This window comes from Cynocephalus volans, chromosome 2 (assembly GCF_027409185.1).
Source record: "Cynocephalus volans isolate mCynVol1 chromosome 2, mCynVol1.pri, whole genome shotgun sequence".
NCBI lineage: Eukaryota > Metazoa > Chordata > Mammalia > Dermoptera > Cynocephalidae > Cynocephalus > Cynocephalus volans.
Genome location: NC_084461.1, coordinates 190642512 through 190665548, shown reverse-complemented (window position 1 = coordinate 190665548; position 23037 = coordinate 190642512). Strand labels below are relative to the sequence as shown.

Here is a 23037-nt window from a genome sequence, read left to right as displayed (position 1 = left end):
AAGCCGCTCCGCAGCGCCGAGGCCAACAGCCACCCGAGACACCTGGGGGAGCCCGGAACAAGCGCCGGCGCGCGCGGCCCGTGGCATGAGGTTGTGAACGCCACCACCTCCCACTCCGCTCTGGGCAGCCCAGCTCCAGGCCAGCGATCGCCCAAGGACTTGACCGGCTGAGTCTTGGTCCGGACCGGACTCGCCCGTGTGGCGGCCGAGGCAAGAGGCGGAGCGCAGGGTCGGGGCCGAGAGGCCCGAGGGCCAGGGGCCCAAGGGGAGGGTGAGGCGGCCGGAGCCGCCGGGGCTCGGGGCTATGATGGTGCACTGTGCCGGCTGCGAGCGGCCCATCCTCGACCGCTTTCTGCTGAACGTGCTGGACCGCGCGTGGCACATTAAATGTGTGCAGTGCTGCGAGTGCAAAACCAACCTCTCGGAGAAGTGCTTCTCGCGCGAGGGCAAGCTCTACTGCAAAAATGACTTCTTCAGGTAAGAGGCCGCACCGCCCTGCTGCCTGCGCGCCTGCCCCGCGCGCGCTCCACTGGGGTGCTGGGGAAGGGGAGACCACGAAACCCATCCCAGCTCCAGGGCCCACAGGCTTAGATGGGGATTGGGGCAGCACTTTGCTCTCCTCCTGTCCTGGGTCCAGGAAAGGGCCCCAGCCCGGGCGGAGGAAGAAGGACGCTGCTTCGATGCCTCACGTTCGCTCCTCCAGGCCAGCTCGGAGCGGTGGTGGGGCACGGGGAGGAAGCCCTGATAAACTTGCTCTCCACCCATCTCTGCCCCTTCCCGGCGGCTGCATCCCCTGGACAGAAGCTTCAAGGCCGTTGCGAGAGAGGAAGGATTTTTGCCAGAGTTAGGGGTGGCTGGAGGCTTTTCCCTCCAGGCAGAATTCGTGAGCCCAGAGGCTGCCCTCCCGGACAAACAGAAACTTCTCAGCTCCAGAGGGGGCCCAGCCAGGAAGATCTCCCCTGGTGAAGGTGGGAGGGAACATCCCCCTCCTCACCCCCCAGCCCCTTTAACATTTTCGCCCATGTTGAAAAGCACAAACGAAACCGAAGCTGAGAATCAGGACCTCCCAGGTCTAGCCTGGGCTGTGTCACCTCTCCCCTCTCCCCAGCCCGGGCGGGCCCTCAGGTGGGCCAGGGCAGATCACCTTTCTGGGCCTCAGTCTCCCCAGCTGGAAAATGCTGAGGAACCGCCTTTGCCCATCGGCTTTTCGGCCGCTTAGCGCTGCCTGCTTCCACCCGGAGCCCAGCGCCGGCTTTGTGAGTGCGGATTCCAGGCGAGGAGGGGAGGGGGGCGTGCTTAACGCCGCGGAGAAAGGCAGCCCGCCGGCCCCAGCGGCTCGACACTAGGGAATTTGAATAGGAGAAAATGTCAGCCGCGCCTTTACACGTGTAAACTCCCCGGCCCCGGAGGCCCGACGCCCCTAATGTGGCGGTGCTTGCAAAGCGCCTAATGATTTTTGATAAGGTGCATATGGCCAATTACGCTGCCGGATAAGACCAAAAGTGACTTATGGCTTCTAATGCCCTCACTACATCAATGTCACCCAAATTCCCCCTGTTTAGAGATGTGGGTGTGAGTAGATGTGGGGTCCCCAGAGTCCTGGGCCCTTCCCCACTCCCCAACCTTCACCTCACCCCTCCCCTTGGGGGTCTACACTACCCTTTGGGGGAAGCTGGCTTTCTCCCTGAGCTCAAGGAAAAAAGAAAAGGAATTAGATCAGGAACGCGGGAAAGAGGAGATTGAGAGATCCCGTGTCCTGGCCAGGCAGGGTTTAGGATTGCCTTCTATTCACATTCTCCCACTGCCTGCCAGTGCCAGAGATTTAGGGGTGCTGAAACTCAGTCCCTGCTTTCCAGAGTCCACCCCTCTGAGGCCCTGCTGCTCACAGGCCCTGACCAGTTCCAGCAGGTCCCGGAGTGAAGGTTGGAAAGCCTCCCAGTTGGCTCTGGAAACCAGTGAGGGAAGGGTTCCCTCCTTCCTGCTCAAGTTCAGCCCCAGGGAGGGGCTCCCCACCTCATTGCGGGGACCAGCTGGCCAGGCAGATTGGCCCTACTTGGGCCCCAACAGCCTAAAAAGAATCCAGGAGGCAAGGTCAAGAAGTGGTCCAAACCCAGCCTGCCTGGCTTTAAATCCTTCATGGACTCCAAAACCGAATTTGCCTGGAGCAGCCCAGGCAGGTCTGGCAGGGATGTGGGGGAGTGGGAGGCATCTTGGGACTCTCTGAGCCCTCCGCCTGGCTGAAGGTTGCACCTACTGCTCACCCTTTCACAGCCTGGTGGAGTCTGAATAAACCCGATGGAGGGATGGCCAGTCCCAGTCCCAATAACAGCCCAGGATATTTGTCCCACTTCCCCTGCTCTGGCCAGGTAGAGCAGGATTGGGGTTCCTGTGGAAATGGGGGCCTCTTGGAAGCCAGGGCAGATGGGAAGAGGTCTGGGGCTGGAGAAGACTGGACACCAGACCCACCCCGCAATGAAGGACACCTTGTGTCCGCAGGCGCTTCGGCACCAAGTGTGCAGGCTGTGCGCAAGGCATCTCGCCCAGCGACCTGGTGCGCAAGGCCCGCAGCAAAGTCTTCCACCTCAACTGTTTCACCTGCATGGTATGCAACAAGCAGCTGTCCACCGGCGAGGAGCTGTACGTCATCGACGAGAACAAGTTCGTGTGCAAAGACGACTACCTGAGCTCGTCCAGCCTCAAGGAGGGCAGCCTCAACTCAGGTATAGAGGCCTCGGCCCCTCTCTAGCCTTGGGCCCTAGTACCCTCCTGCCGTCCCAGCCTGGCACTCTCCACTCTGCTCCCTGTGTGTGGTCTGTGCCCAGCTTGGAGCTGATCACTCAGGCTCACCCAGCAAGCAGTCCTAGGGCAAAGCCAGGGGGTTAGAGGCTGGGGAAGAGGGACAGCGTTTGGAGCCAGTCCTACAGGGGAAACGGGAGCTGACAGCTCCTGCCTGCCCTCCTTCAATTCAGGAGACTTTTCCAAGTTGTCGTCCTCCCCTAATTCGGAAACACAATTCACCCTTCTGTGTCATTTGAGCTCCTCGTAATTTCTAGGTGCACTGGAAGGACACTAATTAGGGCCTGGAGGAAGGGGAGAAGGGAGAGGAAGATCCGAGGCCTGGGGACATCTGTAGCTCCCTCTGTCCCCTCTCCAGGAAGGCGGGGTTCCTGGAGGGTGTGCCCCCCTTACCCAGGCAATCGCTGAGATGTGCTGAGAGGGCTTAAGAAAGGCCCTTCCAAAGGCCCAGCCCCCCCTGAAGAGAGTGGGCGGGCGCCGGGTCCTTGGGGGAGGGGCTGTCGCAGGTTTGGGAGGGAACCCAGCGCGGCCGGAGGTAGCCTGGGCCGGCTGGAACCGGTCACTGGATTGGAGAGGCGCTGGGCCGCCGCTGACGCCGCTGTCCCCTTCCCGATTCGTCCGCTCGCAGTGTCATCCTGTACGGACCGAAGTTTGTCCCCGGACCTTCAGGACCCATTGCAGGATGACCCCAAGGAGACGGACAACTCGACCTCGTCGGACAAGGAGACGGCCAATAACGAGAACGAGGAGCAGAACTCGGGCACCAAGCGGCGCGGCCCGCGCACCACCATTAAAGCCAAGCAGCTGGAGACGCTCAAGGCTGCCTTCGCCGCAACGCCCAAGCCCACGCGCCACATCCGCGAGCAGCTGGCGCAGGAGACTGGCCTCAACATGCGCGTCATCCAGGTGCGGCCCGGCAGGGTCACCCTTCCCCATCCCGCTGCGTCCGGGAGCCTGGAGCCTCGGGGGAACCTCCTATCCAGCCCCCTTGGCTAAGAGCGCGTCGGGTTCTGGTCTAGGGGCAGACGGTGAGCTCGAGGTCGGGGACAGCTGGGCACCTGCCTGAGGTAGGGGACTTTGAGCCAAAAGATTCAATCTAGCCCTGCTGTCCTCCTGGCGGTGTGATTTTGAGCGGGTCACTTCACCTCTCCGAATTGCACCCCCGACCTGTTCAAGGAAGGGTTTTAAGCCTCTCCGGGGTCCAGAACCCCGCCCTTCCTCCCATCTCTGAGCAGAGAAAGAGGCGACGTTCTTCACATACCCCCTCCCTGCGCCGATGCGCGGGCAGACAGACAAACGGCCAGAGCCCGGCTCGGGAGCCGAGGGGCCGAGGCGAGAGCCATGCCGGGCGGGAGGCCTTTATGAAGCCGTCAGGCCGCGGGCCAGCCGAGGACCAGGAAACCCCAGTCTTTATGAGTCGCCCCACGGGTCCGCGAAATCCTTCACCCTTGGCTGGTTCTCCGAGGCCCCTCTCCACCCCTCCCGGACTAATCCTGCCCGGCCCCCTCCTCAGGGGACTTCTGGTGCGGGAGAGGCGCTAGGACCCAGCGGGGGCGGCCCGGGGGAGGGAGGTCCGACCCCGAGCTCACAGCCCCCTCCTCTGTCCCAGGTGTGGTTTCAGAACCGACGGTCCAAAGAACGCCGGATGAAACAGCTGAGCGCTCTGGGCGCCCGGAGACACGCCTTCTTCCGGAGTCCGCGGCGCATGCGTCCGCTGGGCGGCCGCTTGGACGAGTCTGAGATGTTGGGGTCCACCCCTTACACATACTACGGAGGTAAGGGGCACCCATGGACGCGCTGCTCCGCACCTCGGCCCGCGCCGTTCTGGAGGCGGAAGGCGCAGGGTCCGGCCCACGCGCTTTCGGCCGCCGCCGGGGGATCCCCTCCGTTTCTCCCTCCAGGTCACACAGACATACACAATCATGGACTCATGGACGCGGCGCACATTCACCCACAGATACCTGCTTAACACAGGGACTCACTCACCTGTGTGAGTGCTACACACATAAACGCACAGGGAATACACAGTGACACACACATCCTCACCCACGCAGGACCCGTGGGCGCACTCTCACACACACTTGCGTTCAGAGACCTCAGGGACACACATCTAGACACACGATCACAGACAGGTACATTCCACCACCACCCCCCAGGTACGCTCACTGAGATAAACCCAGAAGGAGAGACCCACAGACTCGCACACTCCCTCGGTCATACTAAAGCTTGCACTGGCAAATCCTTGCGCACCGTGCCCCCACGGACACACAGGCTTGCTGCTGCCCTTGCCCTTGCGCCTGGTGTATTTGGCATGAAGCCGATTCCAAGCACTGGAGGGCAGCGCTGGGGGAAGGGATGGGGGTCTGGATCCACTTCAGGGCCCCTGCTCACTAGCTTCGAAGGCAGCAACCCCTGTTCCGCGGCAGGGACTGTGCGCACAGCATCTAGCACTGTTAGCCCAAATGTCAGCAGGTGCTCTAGGCAGGACTCTGGCCCATCCTCCAGCCCCAGATTTGCACGGGGTTCATCGAAACTGTGTGTGTAGGGGTTGGACCAACCCCAGATGTCCACTCTCCGTCTTGGGGGCTGCAGAAAGACAGGAGCCCAAGTTTGCAAACAGGGAATCCTGAAGTTGTTACCAGGCTCAGGCCAGCGGTGAGCTTTCCGTTTGGTTCAACCCTTGTCCTCTCCTCCTCCCTTCTTTCTCTCCCTCCCCCTCATTTCCCGCACACTGGATCGGTGACCATCCCAACTCCCCCACTACCATAACAACTCCCCCACCCTAATTTTTTGAGCTCCTTGCTCCCGCGCACTGCAGCACTGGCTTAGTGTCCTACCTTCCCAGATCTGTGGACCCCAGAAAGCACCATCCTCTCTGTCCCAGAGCCTCTCAATTTGGGGAGCATCCAGGAGTGCCTTTGCCTGAGAGGTATCTGCACTTCTGAGTTGCTCTGTTCCCGTATGCCTGCTCAGAGCTAGTAGCCCAGGTTGAGGACAGACACTTCTCCTAGAAAAGTGGGTTCGATGGCAATGCACGGACCGGGAGGTGGGGCAGGTAAGAGAACCCCATACCTGCCTGGCACATCCTGGACACTTGAGGCCTAAGAGGTTACATCTTGAGACCCGGCCAGGTCTCCTGGAAACTGTGGGCAAAATGCGAGGCTTTTTTCCTGGGAGAGGTCCTGGGGTAGCAGGACCCAGTTTCGGGAGCTGCAGCCGCACAGCCCTGGACTGCCGGTGTGGTGGGCGTGTCCTCCGAGGTGTTCACTGCCAGACTTTCTTCACCTTACTTTACCTCCTTCCGCACAAAATCTCTGCTCAGAGCAGCGAGGTGGTGGGGGCGGTACCGGCCCGGAATTTTACCCCGCCTGGTTGATTAACCAAGGTTTCCCCGAGGACCAGTGCGCCCCCACCAATCCCGCCGCCTCCTCTCCCTGCGCTCCGGCTGGATGGAGTGGGGGGCTGGACACCGGGGCCCCCCTCTTTCCCCGGAATGGAGTGGGAGGCGGTGGCAGGACTCCCAGCCCGGAGCGAGGCAGCCCCGCCTAATCCGCGCTGGGAGATCCCGGCGGTGGCGGCCGGCAGCGGGCGAGAAAGGGGCCGGGCGGCGGGGCCGGCGGCTCCCCGTGGGAGCGCGGACAAAGCCCCAGCTGCGGCTTTTGTGCCCTTTTCAGACGGCGTTTGTTCCAATTACCTCCGGCCCGGCCGCCATATGGGCGGAGGCGGCGCGCACAGCGCCCGGGCCGCGCGGCCTTCGTTGGTTTGCCGGCTCGCTGCGGGCCGCGGCGGTCCCCCATCCCCTTCCTTTGGGGGCCCCAAATTCGCTGCTCCCAACATTCCCCTTCACTTTCTGAGGAAAATAGAATTCGTGGTTTTAAACAGTAATTGGCGACCGTCTTAGTTGTTGCCTAAACTGCCTCCAAGCCGCGCCTCCAGACACCCCCCATTTGGACAGATCTCAGGGTTTAGAGAGAGAAGGGAGTCGCGGGCGACATCGGGAACTCATCCCGTGACTGAGACCCCAGGACTTGGCAGGAGGAGTGGGTTTGCAGAAGGGATTCTGGTTTCTTTCAGAACGCGCTGGTTTTCCCGCCGTGCAAAGCGGGTTGTTGTCAACGGTGCGGGCTACACGGTGCTCCTTTCGTGGGGTCCCACACCCCAATCCTTCAGGGGCCTACCTGCGTAGGGGGAAAGCAGAATGTCCCTAAGGGCTTGGAGGAAGGGAGAGGGTTGATGTAGAAGCAATTCGTTGAGGCAGGGTGGGCTTGTACTAGAGTCCCTGCACCCCCAGAATTTGTGGGCGAAATGCACAACTGTGCTTTTTTCTTGCAAGAGAGCCGGTAGCTATCTCCAGCTTCTCAAGGGCTCAGTGACCCCAAATGCTTCAGAGACATTTGAAGCGTTGAAGCAAACCCACGCGTGGTGAGACCTGAGGACTGAGCCTCTACCCCGAGTGGCACGCGGAGCTCTGGGCGTGACCCCGCGAATGTTCGCGTCCTCCTCCCCCTCTCTAAAGTCGTGGGGGCTCAGCTTTCTCCGCTGCAGGCCAGGCGAGGCCGGTACAAACGGTGGAAGCCCGGCACTCGCCGGGACGGACGCGGGGACGTACTCGGGGAGAGGGGGGACCGCAAAGGACTGTGCCAGTCGGCGGGGCGCAGAGGCGGAGGAGAGGGCGCCGAGACCAGCCGGCGCGCCGTGCGTCCGGGTTCCGCGCCTCCGGCCCAGCCCGCCAGCCCCTCCGGGCTCCGGCCGCCGCCCGGGTCACCCCCGCCCCGCTCTTGCTGGGCCTCAGCCTGCGCGTCTCTGGCCGTTCCTCTGCCTCATCCCGCTACGCTGTCTCGTGGTTTCTGGGAGCACGGGTCTCTCTCCATCTCCCGTGTCGCTCCTGAGCCCCTCGCCGCCCTCCCCCGGGGCTTTCTCGCGTGTCTCCAAGGCGGCTGCCTCATCTGTCTTTCTTTCTGATTCTCCGGGACTGTCTGTCTTACTCGACCTCCGACCTCGGACTTTTGTGTCTCCGCCTGGACTTGGCTTCTCTGGGTCTCTTTTCTGATCTCTCCGAGTCTGGTGACTCCCTGCGGCGTCTCCTCTTCGCCGCCTTCCGCTCCGCGTCCCTGCCGATGTCCGTCCCCCGTTGTTGCTAACTCTACGCTGTCTCTCTCCATCTCTGTGTGTCAGGGGACCTGTGACTTTCAAGTCTAGACCTCTCTCACTGCCTGTGTCCGTCACTGTCTCCGTGGCTCTCACAGTCTCTCGCCCTCTCCGACCTCTCATTGTCTCCCTCTCCAGCCTTTCCCGTGGCCCTGCGTCCTCCGCCATCTCGAGGGTCTCAGGCCACCCTCTCCCTTGGTCTCCGCAGGCCTCCGTGTGTCGGTCTCACATCGGGTCAGTGTCGCGCTGTCCCCCTTTAACGCCCTCCGTGTGGCCTGCCCGGGCGTCTGTGCCCCTAACCGCGTCCGTCCGGCGCTGGTCCTCCCCGACTCTCATCGCTCCCTGTCTCTCTCCGCCTTCCCCTCCCGCAGACTACCAAGGCGACTACTACGCGCCGGGAGGCAACTATGACTTCTTCGCGCACGGCCCGCCCTCGCAGGCGCAGTCCCCAGCCGACTCGAGCTTCCTGGCTGCCTCGGGGCCCGGCTCGACGCCGCTGGGCGCGCTGGAGCCGCCGCTCGCCGGCCCGCACGCCGCCGACAACCCCAGGTTCACCGACATGATCTCGCACCCGGACACGCCGAGCCCCGAGCCGGGCCTGCCGGGCGCGCTGCACCCCATGCCCGGAGAGGTGTTCAGCGGCGGGCCCAGCCCGCCCTTCCCCATGAGCGGCACCAGCGGCTACAGCGGACCCCTGTCGCACCCCAACCCCGAGCTCAACGAGGCTGCCGTGTGGTAAGGACGCAGGGCCGGGGTGCCCCCCCGCGCTCGTCCCCGGGGCGCCACCGGGAAGCAGCCTCCAGAAACCAAAACGACCAATAAGGACGCAGCGGGAAAAGTGGGTCTCCCTCAGGGGTTCTCTCTCGGGTCCGCACTCAACCGGCAGCTGCTCCTCGGCTGGGCACGGAGGGCGGCCGGCCCCCATCTCCACCCTATGGGCTCTCCGGGAACCCCGGCTCATCGCCAGCGCTCTCCATTTCTTGGGACCAAAGTCAATACCCGGGAGGGTCAGGAGGTTTCAGGCACGCTCTAGACTTCCTCCGACCCCACACCCGCCCGTCACCTCTTTGGGCTCAGAGAGGGTTGAGGCTACGGCGCGGAGACCGGGTATTTTCCCCCTCGCTGCAATCCCAGTGTCATTTTATAATCTAATTTCTCACTCTGTTTTCCCCATCTGTAAAAAAAGGTGATAAGAAAAAGAGAGAGATTGAAAGGGAGTGAGAGGAAGAGGAGCAAGATGAGGAAGAGAGAGATGGGGAGAGTGTCAGGCAGAGAGAGAGAGAAGACGGAGAGAGAGCGCGCGAGTGGGGGCGTCGCGGGGAGGAAGACAAATCCACCTGCAAGTTGGCGCCCCCTGGTGGCCCATCTCGAGGCTCAAGGTCGGCTTTTCTAGGAAGCGGGGCAGTCAGGGCTGGGCCAGCCCGGGGCAAGCTCCCCCTCTTCCTTACTTTGACATTTATTTTGAGCCCGAGGGTGAGGGCTGGACTCCGACACCCGCCCACCCTTTTCTCCCTCTGGGCGAAGCGCCAAGGTTGCTGGGCTGTGACCCACAGACCACCCTCCCTGCCCGGGGCCTGGAGGCTGGGCCGTCAGGATGTACAATATTATACTTTTTTGGAAGTTGAACGCTTCTAGTTTCCTTATTTTGTATAAAGAAGAAACAAATAAAGTATGTTTTTGTGTTTACTGTTTATTTATTGTACTCTAGTTATCTGGGGATGGACATTTTTATATTTTTAAGAGGAGGGTGGGCGGAGTGAGGGAGGGGAGGCAGAAAGAGGTTTACCTAAAAAAAATACAAAAAAAAAAATGAAAAAAATCAACTTTTCTAAAAAAAGAAAGATTAATAAAAAAAATCCTTTTTTTCCCTCAGTGCTGTGTGGTTTTCTTTTTTGTCCCTACCTTGACAGTCATTCAGAGTGAATGAAACTCTTCTTTTCTCTAGTTCTCGTTGCTGACATAAAGCAGACTTGGGGGGGTATAAAGGTTCTCCTCATCCAAAGGGGGGGATCTTTTGATGACTACCAGGTTAATGAAAGTGGGTGCCGTTTTTTGACAGCTACTGTACACCAGGCACAGTCTCTCGCCATGTTTTATGTAATACCATGATCTAAACAAGCCTGCCTAGCACATAGTAGGCCTTCAGAATGTTCGATGAATGAGTGATGTGTGATTTGTCTCCAGTATGTCAAAAGAATTCTAGCTTCACTACTATGTCCCCATGTAATTCTAGGTGGTCAAAAAAAAATTTTAATGAACAGGCTGGCGAACTGGTGCCGCTTATCTGCAAGGCTATATTAGGAGAAAGGTGCCCCCACGAAGAGCAAGGCTGCTGGGCTCTGCTATTCTTAGGTAGAGCATGCTTGTGTCATTAGGTAAAGGCACGACAGAAAGAGTGCTGGATGAGATTTAGGAGGCCTGAGGCCACTACATAAAGATAAGTTCCTCTCCCTCTTTGCCTCAGTTTCCCTACATGCAACGGTGGGGGTTGGAAGGAGTGCTTCTTATATATCCTTCCAACTCAGACAGTTGGATTAGAAAAGCAGATGAGGGAGATAAAAACAAATGGAAGAGTGTCCTGCATTTGGATACCTTTTCACCCAAGCTTAGGTGGGGGAGCTGGACCATTGCAGCAGCAGCAGCAGGGGAGCGGTGGGGGACAGGAGCTGGGCAGAACAGACACCACAGAATGGCACGTGCTAGGAGCCCTCTTCATCCATCCTTCTTTATGTGAACCTCACAGGAGTGATGCAGGGTGGCTTGGCTTTTTCTTTTCTTTCCTTACAGCACATTTGTCTTTATCAGACAAATGCTGCTTGCTCATTGAGGAAAAGTTAGACATTTCGGATAAACAAAAGGAAGAAAATGTCATCATCGAGGATCTCAAGCACTACGGTAATGTAGTTAATGCGTTTTCTTCCAGACTTTTTTCATGTTGAAGTTAGAGATCATACCCTGTGCATACCATGTGGTCACCCACTGCGGTTCGCTCAGCAGCATCGTTCAGACTTACAAACTGATCTTCGTAGACAGAGCTACTTAAGTAGTCACTGCTTACAGTTCACGCCAGTGAGTGAGCCATCCTTTTGGGGGTTTTGTTTTCTTTTTAACCAATTCTATTGTTGGACTTTGGGCTCGTTTCCAATTTTTCACCACTTTAAACCACACAGCAATAAATATCCTTGTAGCTAAATCTTTGGATTTGTATCAGGGGAGGTATTATTTGTCCCATCAGGATGCTCACAGAGGTCGAGGGACTTGCCCAAGGTCACACAGCTGGGGAATGACAGAGCTGGAATTCAAGCCCACATATTGGTTAGGTTTTTACTCCTCTGTGGGCCTTGACTGTAATGGCTTCTAGCAGCCAAGAGAGAATTTGCAGGGTGGGGCCCAGCAGAGACACTTTCTGGGCACATGTGGTTTTGGCAGATGGGCTCGCTTAGAACTGTCACCAGAGTGAGACTTGGGAAGTGAAGCCAAGAGGAGGGTAGGACACATTCCTCATTCCCCTGCAAACAGCCTTGTGACCAGTGATAGAGGCAGGGGAGAAGGAGGGAGGAGGAAGGAGGAAATGAAAGAAAGAGGGGAGAAAGAGAGGAAGAGGAGGGGAAGGAGATGAGGGAGAGGGGGAGAGGAGGAGGAGGAGGGAGACGAGGAAGGAGGAAGGGAAAGGGAAGATGAAAGCTATAGGAGGACCTCCCATAGGTATGCCAAGTCACCTACTGCTCAGGCCCCGTGGTGTCGAGGCACCCCCAGCCGCCTACCTAGATAGGACATTTGGGCCCAGAGATGTCAGTTCCATCAGTGGGTGGAGCGGAGTGGAACCACAGCATAGAACTACCCCTCTGCCCCTCTTTCCAGGTACAGGCACACACATGCATGTGCACACACACACACACACACCAGACAGACATGCAAACACACATGCACAAACAGAAACACAAGCATATACAGACACATGTCAACAGGACATGCAGGCACATGGAAACACATACCAGCCACATGGACACACGTCTGCACATGCACTGAGACACACATACATGTACAAACAGGTGTGTGCTGATACATCTGTATACGTGTGCGCACAGAAGTACATGTACATGCACATGCATACACATGATCACCTATACACCCATAGGCTTGTGTACACGTATGTAGACACCTACATCAAATCCCTGTGGACACACAAACCCACACGCCACATCTTTACACACATGTGCACACACATATACACAGAACACATACCTGCCCTACGAATGCCCACAGCTTCAGTCTGGGAGAAGTGGGAGGGGGAAAAGCCCACCCTTAGGTCAGGGAATATTTGACCCTGACATCATTTCATCCACAGGGTGTGGTGAGAATTTGAGAGAAGTGACTCAACCTGAGACCAAGGTTCAGGAAACAGAGGTCCCAGGTTCAATCTCTATCCCCCTCTCACAAACACCACACACACACACACACACACACACACACACACACAAACTAGCTTCCTTAAAGGGCAACAAAAGGGGAGAGAGGGACTGACTCAGCCCACATCCACCCCCACTCCTGTGAGCTCATTTCAACTCCACAAGTGCCTCCTGGGCCCAGCGGCTCTGGGAGGATAAATTCACCCTGACCCCACCCTAGCACAGTGCCCCTGCAGGTATCACAGTCGTGGTACTGGGTATGCAGTTGTGGTACTGCATAGTTAGGGAGACATTTCTTAAGAAAGGCTAAGTGAGGAAGGCAGGGAGTTGGGAAGGGACTTTTTTCCTCAGAACCCACAATCATTTTCTCAAAGTATGATCACAGGTGGGTGCTTGCTAAAAATACATATCCCAAGGTCACCACCTACACCTAAAATTGCTGTCTGAGGTAGGGCCCAGGATATTTCACATTCGTCAAGCTCCCCAAGAGATTCCATGCCTCCTAAACTTGCAGGATGACTGCCAGATAAAATTCTGCCTGTCTCTGGATCCCTCATACAGCATCTTATTCAATCCTCACAATTCTCCTTTAAGATGAGCATTGTTGTTCCCACTTTGCAGATGAGGAGACCGAGGCCCACAAGGTGACATGAGCTGCCCAGGGTCTCACAGTCGGAGAGTGGCAAAACCAGGTTTTGAATCAAGAATTTCTGCTTCCTGGGTCCACATTGCCTCTGGACCCCAGACGGAGCCCAGCACAGATGTCTACTAACTATGTGGATGGATGGATGGATGGATGGATGGATGGATGGATGGATGGATGGATGGATGAAAGAAATCCAGCTGCCATAAAAAAGGAATTCTTTAAGAGAGGGTCTAATGAATGTTTATTCTTACCGGTAGCAACCTCACTGGATTTTGTTTAAAACACCTTCCTGGGTTAAACAAAGCTCTTCTCCAGAAGAGCAAAGGGCATAACAGAAATTGCCAAGGTCAAAAGACACAAAGACTTCTGGCTTCTCTATATTTGCCATTGTTTCTTTCTCTCCCTCCCTGCAGCCCTCGCCCCTTTTCTCCTCCATTAATGTATCTATTCATCTTCTATCTCTTCATCACCTGTATTTATTATCATTTAAAAATAAAATATTTCTGAGAGGAAAAAAATATTCCAAGGCATTCTGGTAAGGAGGATAGCCAGCCTCTGGCCATGCCCTCCAGCACTGGAAAAAGGGGACATCGCCTGTCCCCGCTGCCCCTAGGTTGTAATTCTGACCAGTGCTGGCCAGTTAAACCACATGTACTCCAACCCCCATCAAGCAAGTTCTTCTCCTGTCCCTGTCCCTGTTCTCCTGTCCTAGAATGAACACCCCACAGAGCACAAGGTCTGACCCACTGTGTTTAGGACTAATATTTAAAATGCAGAATAGCTGTGGAGGGCTCCTGCTCCCAAGCCTTGTCGTGCAGTAAAAAGATATAAACAGAATAAATTACCTTTCCAGCTCAGATTATGAGAATACCCATCTCCTGACCGGAATTTTAAGTCCTGCCTCCCTCGTAGCGCTGCACACAGCTGATTTATGGAAACCCAAGCACTTCTCTGCATATTTCTTCTGTTCAGCCAAGTGACCAAGTTTACCCTTCCTATGCCATTAGCGTTATTAACACCTGGGCAACCGATCATTGCAAATGGGCCATTTCTGTGATGAACGGAAACCTCTCCAGCCGCTTCTCCAGGGCACCACCTCTGGCCTCCTCCTTCTGATTTTTGTGCCAGGGCCCAGAATTATTCCCACCTGCCCCCAGCCTCCAGCACCTGCCAATGGGTTTCTGGGGGGTTAGGGGGGAAGTCCCTCACCCCGGCAGGTGCCTGTGGCTTTCTGGCAAGCACACAGAAAGTGACAACACTGCTCTTGCTTTTTATTCTTCAGAGAATGTTCCAGTGGACGACAATGCCCCCACTGACCAGGGAAATAAATTGAGGCTCAAAGGGGGCAAGAGAGTTGTCTAAAGTCTGGCAGAGAGTTTACAGCAGAGTTGGGATCAGAATTCAGATCTGCTAGTCCCCCGCTACTCAAAGTGCAGTCCATGGACCACCAGCAGCGGCAGCCTCACCTGGGAGCTGGTTAGAAATGTAGCATTTCAGGTCCCACTTCAGATCTTCAGAAACACAATCTGCACGATCCCTGGGTGATTTGTGTGCATGTTCAGTTTTGAAGCATTGCCTTAGAAATCACACCCAGATTCTCAATGATCTCTTTCTCATTGGAGGATAACCTTATGGTGTAAATTCTCTTTGCTCAGAAATAGCTGGGACCCCAACTGTATGGTCAAACTAAGTGGAGATAAAGTACCAGGTCAAGCAAGTGACATCTTCCTGGGCACCTGCACCACTCTGTCCATGTCCTTCTCCATTGAAACACCTTAACCCATGTTGTGTTTGTGTCCCCATCCCCAGGCTGTGTGCAACTTGAGATCAGGAACTGTGTGACCTGAGTTGGTACTCAACCTCTCTGAGCTTCAACTTTGCCATCTATAAAAAGGGCATAATAGTATCTATCTAAAACTACATGTGTCTGTTCTCACTTATTGGTGGGAGCTAAAAATTAATATATAAATTCACACACACACACACACACACACACACACACACACAAAACCAGGGGGGGGGGAGAAGATATAACAACCACAATTACTTGAATTTGATACGACAAGCAAACAGAAAGGACATTGTTGGGGGGGAGGGAGGGAGGGAGAAGGGAGGGAGGTTTTGGTGATGGGGAGCAATAATCAGCCACAATGTATATCGAGAAAATAAAATTAAAATTAAAATAAATAAATAAATAAATAAATAAATAAAATAAAACTACATGTGTCACTAGCTAAACACAGTGCCTGATACGGAGCAGGACTTTGAGTAATAAACACTGAATAAAATAATAATAATATACTAATAATAGCAATAGCCATTTAGTGGATGCTGTAGTTATTGTTATCTATTTTATCTTCTTCTTTGAAGACATACTTAAAACATTTTTTTAAAAAAACAAGGACTAACTTCACAGCCTATTTGGACAAAAATGCAGTTTATTATTTTCCAGAAGAAACTTCAAGATTATCCATGTTGCCTAACGGAAAATTATAGGGACTATAAGATAAAACTGGGTCGGGCACATAGCAGGAGGCCAAGGCCTAATGGAGAACAATTTGAAAATCCGCTTAAAAGGAAATGCACCATCAACGGATGGATAGACAGACAAAATGCGGTACGTCCATACAATGGAATACAATTCAGCCTTAAAAAAGAATTAAGTATTGACACATGCCACAATGTGGAGGAACCTTGAAAAATGTGCAGTTAGTGAAAGAAGTCAGTCAAGAAGACCACATAGTGTATGCTTCCATTTACATGAAATGTCCAGAATAGGCAGATCCATAGAGACAGACAGCAGACTGGTAGTTGCCAAGGCCTAGAAGGTGGGGAATGGAGAGTAACTGCTTAATAGGCGCAGGGTTTCTTTTTGGGGTGATGAAAATGCTCTGGAACTGGATAGAGGAAGTGGTTGCACAGCATTGTGAATGTGCTAAATGCCTCTGAATTGTTTGTTTTATTTTTATTTATTTATTTTTTTTAAGATGACCAGTAAGGGGATCTTAACCCTTGGCTTGGTGTTGTCAGCACCACGCTCTCCCAAGTGAGCTAACCGGCCACCCCTATATAGGATTCGAACCCATGGCCTTGGTATTATCAGCACCACGCTCTCCCGAGTGAGCCACAGGCTGGCCCTGAATGAATTGTTAGTTTTAAAATGATTAATTTTATGTTATGTTTCACCTCATTAAAAAGATGAAAAAAAAAAAAAAGAAATACAGTTTTTGTATATTCAGGGGCCTAAAGAATACCCAAACCCAGCTAAAAAATAAAGCCCCATGCCTGTGAGAGAATCTTGGGGAGCCTGTGTTAGTGTCAGTTGGGGGTTAGCTGGCTTTAGCTGCTGACTGCAGATATTGCCAGAGAAAGAGTTTGCCTTGCATGATTTTTGGGGGGTCCCTGAAATCAAAATCAGTATCATCAGGTGATGCTGACAGGGTTTCATGAAGTGTGGGACAGGCAGCCCTGGAGGAACCAGGCAATTTCAGGGGTGCTGATACCCAGAGGGAAAGTCACTCTCTTTTCAGTTTTCTTTCAGCCCTTCTAATTGTTTTAAGGAGAGTCTCTGTATGGTGTCCGCATGTCTTAAATGACCTCTAACACTTGCTTATCAAACAGACTGTAGGCTCAGGCTTGGAGACTTGGTGCAACAGAAGCTACTTACAATGTAATGACATTGTTTTGTTGGTCATTGTATCTATTTCCACGCCTATTATCTAATTCTGGGAAGTGATGCTGTTTCTCCATTTAGAAAGGAGATAGTATTTTTCCTCCTAAATAGCATTGAAGACTTCAAGAAAAATATGAATAAAGTGATAGTAAAGATGATGCATGGATCTGACAAAACTCAAGGTGGCAATATGGTTCGGATGATATTTTAAGAATATCACTTACCCGGCCCACTCCAGGTCACCAGAGCCCTCTCTATGGCAACCACACAGTCCCACGGGATTTTCAGTCTGGGACAGGCTTTGCCATGATTGTGCTGTGTGATTGTGACAAGGTTACTCACCCTCTCTGGACCACAGACTCATCTGAAAAATGGGAGTGGGAAGTGGACTAAGGACCTTGGAACCAAGTCGTGCAGACCTCTACCTGACTTCCCGAACCTTCTTTTCATTTGTCCATTCAGTCATTCAGCGTGTATTTGTTGAAAGCCTAGAATGCACTGGGCTCTGGGTTGCAGATGTGAACGGAATGGATTCTGTCCTAGCCCTCATGGAGCTGTTATTCTGCTGAGGGAGACAGACAGTTACCAAGAGAGAAAATGAGCAATAACTTCAAACAGTGGTAGGAAAAGAGGGGGGTGAGATCAAGAGCAACTGCGTGTCAGGTGGGCACTTAGCCAGGCTGGGCTAGAGTGAGGCCAGCAGGTCACTTGCCTTAGGTGCAAAATTTAAGGGAGGGGCAGCAAAGACTCAGGGATCAAGATAAATAGTATCTTAATATAATATCTTGAAAAATCAAAATGAATGCAAAATAATCCATCATAAACAGAAGAGCAACATTTTAAATACAGACAAGCTCTAACTGGTCTGGGATGGGCGTGAGATGACAGATGTGAGTCGTGTAAGTGCCAGGTGAGATCATGACTTCATGTAGAATGTCACTATTTTATTCATCATGAAGTTTTTGCATTCAGTTCAATTCAGTTTATTTATTTATTTATTTATTTATTTATTTTTGGCAACTGGCCTGTACAGGGATCAAAACCAGGACCTTGGTGTTATCAGCACCATGTTCTAACCAACTGAGCTAACCAGCCAGCCCCTCGATTCGATTTCAAAATATTTCATGACAATGTTATTTGAGTACTGAGGTTTCGGCACCCATTGTGTTTTGCTCCCAAGGCAAGTGCCTCTCACCTCTCCCCTAGACTCAGCCCCAAGAGGCAGACTGCAGGCCAGGGGGGCCCCCCCGAGGAGGTGACTTTGAGCCAAGGCCTGAATAGGAGAAGTTGTCACCTTTGCTGTGATCTGGGGGAAGGGGGCACCAGGCAAAGGAAACATCACAGACGATGGCCCTGAGGTAGGAACAAGCTTGGTGAGTTCTAGGAAGAGAAAGGCTGGTGCAGCTGCAATTCAAGGAGGCTGGGGAGAGAGAAAGAGGGTTGAGGTCTGAAAGGTCAGCAGAGGCCAGATGATATACACAACCCTGCAGGCCAAGGTGAGGACCCTTTATCCTAAATGCAGCCAGAGCCATGTAGGAGCAGGAGAAGTGGTTTAAACAGGAAGGTGGGAGAACGCACAGATCTGCCTGAGAGTTGTTTAAGATGGCTCTGACTGCCTGCTGGCTGGCACACAGATTGGGGGTACAGGGAGGGACAGCCTCAAGACTGGGAGCAGGAAGACGAGGGGGCAGTCTGCTCATCCCCCCAGGCAAGGGATGTGCCTGGCTGGTGTCTTTTGTGTACATTATTGTAGATCTTCTCCCTTGAAGTTTTCCAGGGACACTTTTATTTCCCATTATTCAGAAAAGGAAACTGAGACTCAGAAAGGTTAATTTGCCTGCTCAAGGTCCTAGCTAGTAAGAATCAGAGATGGGATTTGAACCCAGGTCTTTAAACATGCAGCCTGGTCCATTTTCTGCCCATCTCACCATCTCAGAAGAATAGGCGAAACCATGTAGTCTCAGGTGAGTCTCAGTCTCCCTCATCTGTAATATGAGATCAATCACGGAACCCACCTCCAAGCGCTGAGGACTCAAGGAAGTACACCATGCACAGACTAAGTACTCGATCGCTCTTACCGTAAATGGAAGAAATAAGGCCCTTTCCCACTTACTTTTCTCTCTCCCTGTCTTTGCTGGTTCTCCCCTAAAAGGAGAAACTTTGGTATTTGTTCTTCAAACATTTATTTTATTTTTTTAGATCTTTTTGGAAGGGGAAGGATTGGTGAAGGTAATCAGTTTTCAGACTTAAGATAAAAAATTGCAGGAAAGGGTTGACTTGACTCTTTATAATTAATGGGGCGGCTTGTAATAGGATTCTCCTGCCCATGGCGCTCCCAGGAAACACCTTTTTACATAAGATATTGCCCACGCCGGAGTGGCAGCGGGGTGATTTATGGGGTTCCTTGCTCCAGAAAACCTCTCCTGGGGTTGCCCAGCCAGTGGAATTTATCAGGGAGTTTGGAAGCAATGAGAGAAACCTGACTGTGACATTTTTGGTGGAGTTTAAAAAGTATAAACACTGGGGAAGGGAGAAGCCAATGGGACGGGAGTGGTGGGAGAGGGTCCATTTAGGTTAGCAGAGCCTGAGATGGAGATTCTTGGCATGTGATTTATTAAGGGAGGGCTGGCAGTGGAAGGGGAGTGAGAGAAATAGAGTGGAGGCAGGAGAGGAAGCCAGGCTGAGACGCAGGCTCAGGTGGAGTCTGGACCATGAATGGCACCACAGGGTTGCCCCACCTTGAGACAAAGAGGTCTGCTTTTTGTATACCTGTATCAGCCAGTCATGGGCTGTGAGCTGCCCCAGGAAGGCATAACCCCCATGCATCTCTGCACAGGACGGCTACCACTGGCAATTCTCTGGACAGGGTACCCCTTGAGCTGTTAGCAGCCCACACCCCTAGTAACAGGAGGATGGCTACACCCACCTGGTTAAGGGGATCTGTGTCAGTGTGGGGGCATCAGTACTGTCCACTGCAGAGGCAAAGTTCACTCAGGACAAGAGATGGAAATCAAGGCTGGGGACAGGGCTGAGGGAGGCAGGCAGGGGGATGTGGTCTCATGCTCAACAATCCCAGGGCTCTCCTTCATGCTCAGAGGAAAAACCAAAGTTCTGATCACAGCCTACAAGGCTTTCCATGGTCTGGTGCACCTTCCTCCCACCCACACATACCCTGTGTCTTTCTGTCCATCTTCTACTATTCCCACCCCCCTCCCCTGCAGCCACGCTGGCCTCCTCACACATTCCTACCCCAGGACCTTTGTACATGCTGTTCCCTCTCCTCTTCCCCTGCATGCCCCACATGGTTTGCCTCTTTATTTTTTTCAAACCTCAGGTCAAGTTTAACCTTTTCAAAGAGACCTTCTTTGACCACCCTCTCTCAACTAACTATAATCAATGAAAAGACTTAAGAAACAGATCAACCCAATGCAAGATGAAGGCTGCTTGGATCCTGATTCTTTTTTTTTTTTTTTTTTTTTTAAAGATGACCGGTAAGGGGATCTTAACCCTTGATTTGGTGTTGTCAGCACCACGCTCAGCCAGTGAGCGAACCGGCCATCCGTATATGGGATCCGAACCCGGGGCCTTGGTGTTATCAGCACCGCACTCTCCCAAGTGAGCCACGGGCCAGCCCTTGGATCCTGATTCTAATGAACTAATCCTAACAAGACACTTTTTTAGACCACCTGAGAAAAATTGAATGGATTGTGTATTAGATAATATTAAGGAATTACTTGTTATTTGAGGTGGGTGTGATAATGGTATTGTGCTTACATTAAAATTTCTCCCTTATCTCTTAGAGATTCATATTGATACAGTTTATGATTAAAACAGTATGATGCTTAGGGTTGCTTTAAAATATTCCAACACAATAAAATAGCCCCCCATTGCTTCCCTGTCATTCTCTCTCTCCTTATCCTGCCTCATCTTTCCTCAGGCATCTATCAGTTCCTGACATAGTATATTTTTATTTGGGGATTTGTCTATTTCTGTTAAAATGTAAGCTCCATGGGTCCAGGGCTTTTGCTGTATCCCCAGCACCTAGAAAATGCCTGACATGGAGTAGGTGCTTAATAAATATTTGCTAAATAAATGAATGAATGGATGGATCTTTGAGCTCTTCATGCCCCCTTCCAAATACTCCCTCTTCTTGGATCCCCCATCTCAGACAGATGGCCAAGCCAGAAAACTGGTGGCCAAACTCACCCTGCCCCACCCCCTAAATCAATCACTGAGTTGTGTTCATTCTCCTTTCTTGATGTTTCTCTAAACTTGTTGCCTCTCCATGCAAACCATATGACTTTGTTTAAGCCTCCAGGGCCCTTCCCAGGGTCACCAGTCAAGCAGAGGTAAATGTGGATCAGGACCTCTGAGTACCTTACCCCAGAGCAGACAGACTTCAGCCCAGCTAAAGTCCTTCCCACCCTCTCATCTACAGCCACTCATACACTTCTTTGTTCTTCATTGTAGTGAAGACTGGTAATAACCCTCATGTCCCAAGTCTCCTCTTTAGAAATTGGACCCCAAGCTTCAGCTGGGGGTCTGCCTAACTAGAGACTACATTTCCCACACTCTCTTGCAGCTAGGTATGCCATGTGGTTAAGTCTTAGCCAATGGGCTGTGAGCAAAAGGGGAGTGTACCACATCCAGGTGATTCCCTTAAAAGGAAACAACTTGTCCTCCACTTTCTCTTTCCCCTTACTGCAGTCTTGGTGATTATGAACCAATTTTGACCATGTGGATGAGGACAGTATTATAAGGGATGGTGGAGCAATAGGATAAAAGGAACCTGGGACTTTGTGTGACCTGGTGGAGCAGAGCTACCTATCTGCCCTGAAATAACACATCAGTTAGCTCAGTTTAGCCCTTCCTGATTGACACTCAAGGAACACCAAGAGCAGGGAGGAGGCACAGGGAGGAGGCACAGGGAGAGAGGCAGGAGATAGACAGTCTTTGTTATAGCAGCTTAACCTGTACCCTTACACATTTACTCTGCATGGCAAAGACTATTGTCATCCTCAATATCCACTCTATTCTTTGTCCTCTATAAAAGAACCTCTGATTCTAGCTTGGCACATGGCTGCCTGTTATAAAGAATACATTTCCCAGCTTTCCTTGCAGCTAGCTATGGCATGTGACTAAGTTCTGACCAATGGGCTATGAGCAGAAGTTGTGTGTGTGTGTGTGTGTGTGTGTGTGTGTGTGTGTGTGTGTGTGTGTGTGTGTGTGTGTGTGTGTGTCTGTCTGTCTGTCTGTCTCAATTACAGGAGGTGTCTTTAAAGAGAAGGAATGTGCCTTTCTTCATCTAGTCCTCCTTCCTGCTGCCTGGAATGAGGATTTAATGGCTACCTCTCCAGCATCCATCTGGGACCCTGAGGTAACCATGGAAATGAAAGCCATTCATGGCTGAACAACTAGAACAAAGGAGCTTGGGTCCCTGACACCACTGGGACACACCAGCTCTGGACCTCCTAACTTCAAGCTTTGAAGTCAAAGAGAAACAAACTTCCGTTTTGTTTAAGCCACTTATATAGTGTTTCCTGAATTGCAAAACTGAACTTAACCTGATATACTCTCTCATTCACTCATTCATTTATTCCAAAATGAACCAGGAACACAAAGTAATGGAACCAGGTATGCAGGTCTGGGATGGATCCCCCAAACTCCCCTGTATGGGACAGTAGGTGCCCAGTCTGACCCAGAAAGCCCTGGAGGAGCTGGACATTGAAGTCCCCAATAAATGGGCTCTACACCCTTATGAGAACAAAGCACGCTGCCAGTGGAAAGATCCTTGGCCCCCACACTGGGTGCCCTGAAGTGAGCAGCTGCCCCTCTTTGGACCTTACCATGCCTTTCACCATCAGCAAACATCCCTGCCAGGCCTCCAGGAAGCTCCAAGTCAAAGTAATGCTGACTCTAAGCCTCTAAGGTGGATGGGAAATTAAAAAGCTGTATTCCTAAAGGGTTTGAGTTTAAATGTTGGTGGTGTCCCTGGGTTCCCCCAGCCCTAGCCACTACTTACACAAGTCACTTCCAAAAGAGACTCCTATCCTACATGACTTAATACACCCTCTTATCATCATTAAATACTGCCCCTAGCTTGTTGGCAATATCACATTGAGGTTTTTTTTGCTTTTCCCTTAAGGACAGGCAGCAAACTCCCAGCTTCCTGAGAACAAGAATAAAAAGTGCACCCAAAGAGAGGACTGCCCTGATTTTGCTGAGAGCCAACCCCAGATAAGGCTCAAACCCAGGCAGCTCAAAGCAAGAGAATTCATTCAAGAGACATATATTAAGTTTCTACACCATCAGTCAGGATCCTTTCAGTCTCAAATGAAAGAAAGCTCAGCTTACGAATAAAGGGG

General features: G+C 52.7%; 1 protein-coding gene across 1 annotated transcript; it reads left to right on the top strand.

The window, feature by feature from the left end:
• The first annotated feature begins 304 nt into the window (after positions 1 to 304).
• On the top strand, positions 305 to 8683 carry LHX5 (LIM homeobox 5). The gene is made up of 5 exons (XM_063088229.1): positions 305 to 477; positions 2497 to 2720; positions 3425 to 3702; positions 4406 to 4571; positions 8316 to 8683. The coding sequence occupies exons 1-5, from the start codon at positions 305 to 307 to the stop codon at positions 8681 to 8683; spliced, it is 1209 nt and encodes a 402-aa protein (XP_062944299.1).
• Positions 8684 to 23037: the final 14354 nt, after the last annotated feature.

Excerpts from the sequence above, each read along its gene's own strand:
- LHX5 (XM_063088229.1), top strand. The coding sequence starts at position 305 with ATGATGGTGCACTGTGCCGGCTGCGAGCGGCCCATCCTCGACCGCTTT. Across the intron at positions 478-2,496 it reads TGCAAAAATGACTTCTTCAG|GCGCTTCGGCACCAAGTGTG; the intron begins GTAAGAGGCCGC and ends TTGTGTCCGCAG. Across the intron at positions 2,721-3,424 it reads GGAGGGCAGCCTCAACTCAG|TGTCATCCTGTACGGACCGA; the intron begins GTATAGAGGCCT and ends GTCCGCTCGCAG.